We start from the raw sequence: 8,136 nt of genomic DNA, 5'->3' as shown, positions 1-8,136 counted from the left end.
CTTGAATCATAGATATCATATATATATATATATATATATGACCCAAGATTGATAATTGGATTTCTGAAGAGTTGAGGTTCTTGACTTGGGTTTGGCTTTTACTGTTATCTATATATTGGGAATATTAGACCCGGGTGTTGTTGGCCTTGAATCATAGAAGAAGAGAACATATATACACACACACAATATGTATATATGACCCAAGATTGATATTTGGATTTCTGAAGAGTTGAGGTTCTGGACTTGGGTTTGGCTTTTACAGAATATGTTAAAACGGTTGAAGGGTCTTAGCTTCTACGGATACACATCAATGTGTGTGTACATACAAATGTATACAGAATCCTTTCAAGAAGAGGTAAGAAGATCTGAGAGACTTCATTTGAAGAGCAGTTTTGTTTGTGCGAAGGTTTTTGTTGTTTCAATTGAGCAAATAACAGAAAGGGGATTTTGAGGAATTTAAGGTAGTTTTGATATGGGCTTTTTGGTGTGTATGAAAAGACGAATAATTTTTTGATAGACATTCAACATTTTGGAGGAGAGATATCTTTGCATAAGATAATGACATTAATTTGGTCTCTAACTTTGGTGAGTTCATGCATTTGCTGTAAGGTCTTCCTTTCTTTCTTGCCAAACACCATATTTTCCTTCCATACTTGGGCTGCTTTTTTAGAAGTTAATTGAACCCAAAAACTTTTCTTTCTATGAAAAATTTAAAAATAGCATATTTATAAAAAACAAAATTTACTTTATCTTCTTATCAACCATCTATCTCTGAGTTGTCTGAATTCTCCTTATAGTTACTTATTGCGTCCGTCAACCATCTATTTCTGAGTTGTCTTATTTCTCCTTATAATTGCTTATTGCTTAATGGGTTGGTTAGTTTCCATGAACCTAGTTATGGTAAAAAAAAAGGCATTTATTATAGTTATACAGGTAGAAAAGTTTCATTTGAATTTGTTCAATTTACAAGAAAATTCTAGTGAAGAAATTCAATTTCTACTTGTTTGACGGGTTAGAGATGGGTTCCATAGCTTTGACACACTTGGTTATACCTTTACTGTTGATGATTTTCATTTTAGCCTCAAATTACAAAGAAATTGCAGCACACACAGTCTCATCAGATAGTCCTCCACCTGGTAAGGCTTTATCTATATATATGATAACATTTTTTATTAGATTTTATTTCATATTTTAATGTGGATTTTGTATTTGTTAGGTAAAGAACCCAGTTTACAATCAGATGATACAGGGAGAGTAGATCCCCTTGATGGTTTTAAGAAATACAGAGGAGGATATGACATCACCAACAAGCATTATTGGAGTGTAATTCTTTCTCTCTGTCTAGACATCCCACAAGAAAAAAAAGAGAGAATACTAAGTGATGTGATTTATAAGAAAAGCTCAAATTTTTCACAATCAACAAATATTTTTTCTAGGCTCAAGTACCGTTAAGTAAGACGACCTAGAAAAACAAAGTCGCGCGAGTCAAAGCGGCTAATATTTATTGATTTGAGTGGGTTAAGATTTCTGATAAAAGGGTAATTAATTCAATTTTCTTTCTTTTATTCATTTTGTGCAGTCAACCATATTTACAGGAGTTTATGGCTACACAATTGGGGTACTCTGGCTTTTCATTGGAGTTGTATATGGATGCTTTGTTTTGGCAAGCAAATTTTGTTCCAAAAGAAAGGAAAAGCTCAAGAGAAGGTCACTTTGCTTCAAGCAATTCTACTTGTGGGCTGTTCTGCCTACATTCCTCACAGTCCTGGGAATGTAAGTTTAATCATGCACACAGTACACTGTGAATCAACATCAATTGACATCATTTGCCAAATCTGCATTATTGAAAATGATGTGTTCGTAGGGCTGCATCTGGGTTAGTTCTGGGATCGAACGTAAAATTTCATTCACAAGCAAGAGTTGTGGTCAATATAGTTATGGAGACAGCGGATGAGGCATCAGAAACCTTATACAACACAACAGGAGCAATCAAATACATAGCAAGGAACTTGGGGACAACATCTGCATATGTGACTTGTCAGGCTTCTGGGTTCCTCACCTCTACATCAGAGAGGCTAGACGTTGAAGCTGCCGGTATACAGAGGGAAGCCAAGAAGAATAGACACTTAATCGACAAGAGTCTCAAGATAGTGTAAATCAATCTCTCCCCACTTCTCTCTATACCTGTATGTGTTGTTCGTCACATGACAACTAAGCAGTATTCATACTTGCTTGCAGTTATGTGGTAACTATTGTGATCATCTCCCTGAACGTGGTTGCAGCAATTGCCCTGTCAGGTATGTGCCAAGGTGTTCAAATGATTGATCGCTAAACAGACTAAAAAATTCAATTATACGATGACTACAAAGCTGGAATTCAGTAGCTCCTACCCTTACCGACAACTAATAAGCTGGAATTTCTTTTGTTGCAGTCACTGGAATCCTGAGGTTACAGAGGCAGCTTTACTTGTATGAATACAAAGACACTAAGAGATTGAAAAAGGTAGTGCATTAGCTATGTGAGATCTTATACATACCTGATTTTTTTTACCTCTTACAGGTTGATGATACTCTGCTGGAAGCTGACAGTTTTGTGCTGGTTGCTCTTTGGGATATACTTCTTTGTAGGAAAGTAAGACCAAACTCTTCTTAGTTCTTTCGCACCTATATCATCTAACTCCTGAAATCTTCGGATTGATAAAGAGAATAAATGCGTTGTTTCAGCTTTATAAGCGATACATGTACCGCTATTGAAAACTTCCAAGAAAACCCCTATAATAACAGCTTGAGCTCAATGCTTCCTTGCAACAAACTGCTCTCGGCAAAGCCAGTCCTTTCTGATATCAGCAGGAGGATTTACAGCCTCGTTAATCAGGTAAGGCATTACATGGCGAAGGACGGCCAAAAGAAGCTTATACTGTTGAAAAATTAAATCATACTAAAGAATGTAGATTCTTAAGTAATTTTTATCTCTAATTACGTATAGTCATATACTTCTGACGAATTCCAGGTGAATGCGGATATATCAGCACTGTCACTAGCAGCATCATATCCAACAATCTGTAATCCCTTCTCAGCTCCTCCCGAGTACGAATACCAGCCAAATAATTGCCCGCCTAATACAATTAAAATAGGAGACATACCACAGGTAATTCAAAAGGAAGATTTAAGTTGGCGAGAAAAAATATTATATGAATTCTGTGTTTCTAATTAGTTGTGCCACTCTATTGAAGGTCTTGAAGGTGTTCACATGTTCTGGGGGTCCCAATGGGACCTGCAACGACGGAGAGTTTATAACCTATAGTGATTACGAAACAGTAGAGGCTTACACAAGTTCAGTTCAAACCCTTCTAAATGTGTATCCTAGTATGGAAGATTTGATTGAGTGTCAGTCAGTAAAGGATGCATTTTCAGAGATCCTTCACAAGCACTGCAAGCCATTGAAGAAATATGCAGGCATGGTGTGGGTTGCAATGATTGTTCTTTCAGTCATCATGGTGGTTTTGGTCCTGATATGGGCAACACAAGCTAGTCATGAGCAGGAAACACATTCTTCTGGCAGTTATGTGAAACCCCACCCAGCAACTACTGAATTAGTCAAAGATGACTCAAATTCTAGTTCTGTCTAGACAATAGCATTCAATTTTCAAGATGACCTACTGGAAGACTTCAAGCGCAGGCAAACTCCAATAGGTCTGGCAATAGGATGAAGAGCTCATAGGTAGACAAACAAAGAGAAATGATGCAGCCTGCAGGAGCATATAGTGCACTGTTTGTAGAGTGAACAATGACTAATTTTCTGGAATATTTATTTTAGTGTTTATTTAATTTTCTAAATTATATTATATATTAGGCTTAATATCTATGCTTTAAAAAGTCATGTGACTTTTAATATTACTGAAAGATTAAGATTTGTTATAGTTACATTAATAAATGGATAGTTAGGATTCTAGGGTACTAAAAGGGCTTATAAAGACACTTTCTAGGGTTGTAGCCATTAACTTTTTATATGTACGATATAATAAATTTTCAGAACTGAGTTATTGGTCTCTTTTGGAGCATTGAAGTGGTATTGTTATAGTTCCAACTTCAATTAAACCTTTGAATCTTACTGTTTAATGCTGTTAATTGTGGGTTTCTTATTCTAAGCAGCATCAAATTGGTAACAGAGCCGAAAATCCAAGAACTTTGAATCGAAGCCCGCATACCCATCACGAAATCGAAGTCAGAAATCAAGAATCGAGTCAGAAAGCAAAAATAAAGTCAGAAATCTCTGTCGGTCAAAAATCGAAGTCGATCTCTGTTGACACTTGACTGCTGGTTGATCTATGTTCTTCGATGTTAGTGCCTGTTGACTGTTGGTCCATTTCTGTTGTCGATCTCAATTGATCGATGTTGGTCGATCTCGAAGAGACGATAAGGGTTTGCGTCGCAATGCATGATTTGGTCTCTGTTTGAGTTTGGCAATGGGCAGCTTATAAAAATTTAAAAAATCAGATAATCAAAAAAAATAAAAAGTGAGTGGCGAAGAACATGTCAAATAATTTAAAAAAATATATTTAAAAATTGGATAGGTATATTTAAGTATCCGACACGTATTGGGAAAGTGTCGGATACGTGTCGGATATGGATACGAATACTCTATGCAAAATACAGTGTTCGTGATTTTAACTACCGTGGGTCTATACCATAGAAGTTTTATCTCTCAGGAGGAAATTCTTCCTACAAACAACCTTTTTTAATTATTTGGGGAACCAACACCACTATACAGTGTAAGAAATTTGTCATCCATTAATAGTATCACTTCCTTCTAGTTTCCAAGAAGTAGAACCTTCCACATTGTTCCTCGCACAAATATGCCAACCAAAACTATGCCATATTAGCACAAGTCACTGAAGCATAAATATTTCCATGAAAGGAAAACGACAGGTTTAAACTCTCCCAGCAACTATAAATTTTGCACTCGGAAAGCAAGCATATGCCATTGTGGTTCTTAAAGACAGAAACACCTTATCAGACACTGATTGATACTTATTCAGAGCCATGCAACTAGCAGAGAATCTTGTCTATTAAGGTCTCCCAAGCGAAGAAGGTTACCGTTGTAGGGACCTTTGGCCTCCAAACTTCAGTCCATGGAAAGTTTTCATTACTTCCCACCATCTTGATTTAGGGGTGCTATATAGAAGGTTTTACTTAAAATGCGTCTCCCCTTCTCCCCTTGATATCACACTATCCTCAACATTACCAACAAAACTACAAGACTCTCCCCCCATTTAAGATACTGAAGTTGTTTCCTACCAATAGCTTTTTGTTTCCAAATCAAACAAAGTTACAAAACTGGGAATTTGTGCCTCAACTTTAAGGAAGCCAGATCACAGCAAACATCATTTCAAAAATCCACCATATTACCCTTCCCCATCAATGCCACCATTGTTGTCTAATTTGTTTACACGTTCCACACAAAGCAACACCATTCTCAGAGGCTGCTGAGAACAACATAAGTAGCCAAAAGAAATAAAAACTTCAAAAGCCAGAAATGCAGAGTGATTAAGAAAAATATATCAAGCTATTCTTATACTATGATTAACCCAATTGGTAATGGGAGTCTAAGATAACTGACCATACCATAATTACCTCCAGGGAATATAGTGGAAGAAAAGGAAACCTATGAAAAAGACCATTATATCCTAATTTTGATCCAACTTGGTTTTTTCCCCTGAGAAATGGATCTAGCAAATGCATTATCTCAATTTGTACCTTCTAAGCAAAACCATACATTCCATTACCCAACGACTGTCAGTGTCTCAATTAGTACCTCATCCTTCAATTTGATTCAATTCAATCTGTTCCTCAGCAGTTCAATGAATGTACGTGCATTTGGTATGCAAATGTCGCACTCGATGCAAAATACGAGAATAACTCGAAATAGAAATTCAGAACTGAAAGATTGATCCAACCTGATAATAAAGTAGCTCACATTTATCTATCAATAAAAAGTAGCTCATATTTAAAATCCAAATTTATCACACCATTTCCAGCACAGTTGAATTCATTCAAGGAATAGACTTATCTAAGATAAGCTGGGATCTTGATGCGAATAAAGAGCATACTCATAACATAAGCCAGAACAATGGAGGAGATCCCAGCTGAGGCATAGGAGACCTTGACACTCTTGGCGCGGTTCTTGTCCAAAGCTAGGTCCAACAGAATGATGCCGACCCCGCCGAGCAAGAACATAAAACCAGAAGAAAGTCCTTCAATGATGTACTGTCCGTTGACGCGGCCTTGGAGGAAGACGACCGGGCGGACAGAGCCAGTCACGGGATCCTGAGTCGAACCGATGCCTGGGGGCTCCACGATCACATCGTAGACGAGGCCGGAGACCACCATAAAGTAGGTGAGAAGAATCAGGGCAAAGACGGTCATTGGGGAGGGAAGGGTGAAGCTGGGGAGCTTCAGGCGGAGACGTGGAGGGCGAAGGATGGAGTAAGGTAGGACCTTTAGTATGTGGAAGATCGGATCCATGGAGGCGCCGGAGATCGGCTCCGTGGCTGTGGAGCTCTGGGTGGAATCCGATCTGGGTGCCATCGCTGGGTTTGAAGATCGTTCCTCTGTCGAGTTTGGGTTTATCGTGAAAATAGTTGGGTTTTTTTGAAAAATGACCCGTTATATTGTTATTTTTAAATGTAACCTCTCCTTTTAAATAATTAATAATCGAGTTTTTTTGAAAAATGACCTCCAATAATAAACATTTTTTAAATGTGTCATCTTTTCTTATCTAACCCTTTTTGGGTTTTTTTGAAAAATAACCCTCGATAATAAAGAATTTTTAAATCTAACCCTTCTTTTCAAAACCCTTAAATATAACCATTTTGACAAAGGAAAAGACATTCATATCCTTTCACGTCTTTTCATGCATCACCTCTCTCTTAAACCCTAAAAATGGTTTTCCCTCCCAAAAAACACTCATCTCCCTCTGCGAAACCACTCTCTCTCTCCTTCAAACCCAGTAAAACCGCCCATCTAAGCCTCTTTCATTCAAAAAATTTCACAGATCTAGTGAAATTCATAAGCCAAAGCTCAAATCTTCAAGGTTGAATTATCTGGACGTCTAAGCTCCGTAAGTTGCCATAGCGACGTTGTCGAAGACTCAAACAAGCCTAAAGTCGGCAACGCAATCTCCGTATTCGTTCCCCTAGAACAGGTAAGTGCTCACCGTGGTCGCTAAGTGTCCAACCCTTCGTCTCCTACTTCACCGAGTCTGGATTTTACCGTACAACATCTTGTGCTAAAAAATCTTGTCATTTAAGTCGAGAAGGAAGATAGCACCAAACTAAGGTTAGTGTAGTGCATTTTATGAGTTATTATACCATACAAATATTTCGTTGATAAATGATTTTTCGTTGATGTGAGACAAATTTTTCGTTGGTTACTTCGTTAGTTTTCGTTTAACTCAGGCTCGTTGATATAACATTTATATGGTTGATAATATCACGATTTCAATGAAGTGGGTTTCTCACCCAACAACTTTAACCATGGCTGGATGTATAGCGCAAAAGATGGTTCGACCAATCGTAAATGATAGAAAGTTTACACTTACACTTACACTTCACCATTTTGTTAGTGTAATAAAAACACCAGTAAATATATTTCGTTGCTAAACTTGTGTATTTTTTGTTGCTAAACGTGTATATTTTGGTTGCTAAATGACTGTATTGTCGTTGATATCGACAGCTTTTTTAGTTGATAACTGTTTTACTTTTCTTATATCATACCAATTGCGGGTATTTCGTTGATAACTGTTTTACTTTTCGTTGCTAAACGTGTATAATTTGTGTCTGTTTCGCTGACAAATTGCATGTTTTTGGTTTTTAATATTTCATATGCAAGTTTTGGCTGATAACCCTGTTACTTTTTGTTGAATTTTTTGGTTGAATACTCACTTATTTTGTGATTCAGAAATGGAAAAGGTTAGCATATTGGTTCGTTATTGTGGGTCTTGGGAAAAGGTCGGTCTCAGTTATGCATATAAGGGTGGGAAGAGTAAGGGCATGATCATTCCAAATGACATTTCCTACAACCAATTATTGGATATGGTGTACGAATTGACCAATATCAATCGTCGGACACATAACAT

At 37.2% G+C, this 8,136-nt stretch overlaps 2 protein-coding genes across 2 annotated transcripts; one reads left to right on the top strand and one right to left on the bottom strand.

Annotated features, from left to right (window-relative positions):
* The first annotated feature begins 1,018 nt into the window (after nt 1–1,018).
* Nucleotides 1,019–3,970, top strand: LOC120006008. Its single transcript, XM_038855884.1, has 10 exons — nt 1,019–1,136; nt 1,217–1,323; nt 1,580–1,773; nt 1,865–2,152; nt 2,239–2,297; nt 2,432–2,468; nt 2,560–2,631; nt 2,724–2,874; nt 3,010–3,147; nt 3,233–3,970. The coding sequence occupies exons 1-10, from the start codon at nt 1,019–1,021 to the stop codon at nt 3,626–3,628; spliced, it is 1,560 nt and encodes a 519-aa protein (XP_038711812.1). The 3' UTR covers nt 3,629–3,970.
* Nucleotides 3,971–5,931: 1,961 nt separating this feature from the next.
* LOC120006190 (oligosaccharyltransferase complex subunit ostc-like) lies at nt 5,932–6,647 on the bottom strand. Its single transcript, XM_038856127.1, has one exon. The coding sequence runs from the start codon at nt 6,585–6,587 to the stop codon at nt 6,066–6,068; it is 522 nt and encodes a 173-aa protein (XP_038712055.1). The 5' UTR covers nt 6,588–6,647; the 3' UTR covers nt 5,932–6,065.
* Between the last annotated feature and the right edge of the window lie 1,489 nt (nt 6,648–8,136).

The sequence above is a fragment of the Tripterygium wilfordii genome, chromosome 9, assembly GCF_013401445.1.
Source record: "Tripterygium wilfordii isolate XIE 37 chromosome 9, ASM1340144v1, whole genome shotgun sequence".
NCBI classification, from domain to species: domain Eukaryota; kingdom Viridiplantae; phylum Streptophyta; class Magnoliopsida; order Celastrales; family Celastraceae; genus Tripterygium; species Tripterygium wilfordii.
This window is presented reverse-complemented; position numbering and strand designations above follow the sequence as displayed.

Bases quoted from the DNA above. Each gene is read 5' to 3' on its own strand.
- LOC120006008 (XM_038855884.1), top strand. From the start codon at position 1,019: ATGGGTTCCATAGCTTTGACACACTTGGTTATACCTTTACTGTTGATG. The intron at 1,324-1,579 runs GTAATTCTTTCT...CATTTTGTGCAG, and splicing joins CCAACAAGCATTATTGGAGT to TCAACCATATTTACAGGAGT. The intron at 1,774-1,864 runs GTAAGTTTAATC...ATGTGTTCGTAG, and splicing joins TTCCTCACAGTCCTGGGAAT to GGCTGCATCTGGGTTAGTTC.
- LOC120006190 (XM_038856127.1), bottom strand. From the start codon at position 6,587: ATGGCACCCAGATCGGATTCCACCCAGAGCTCCACAGCCACGGAGCCG.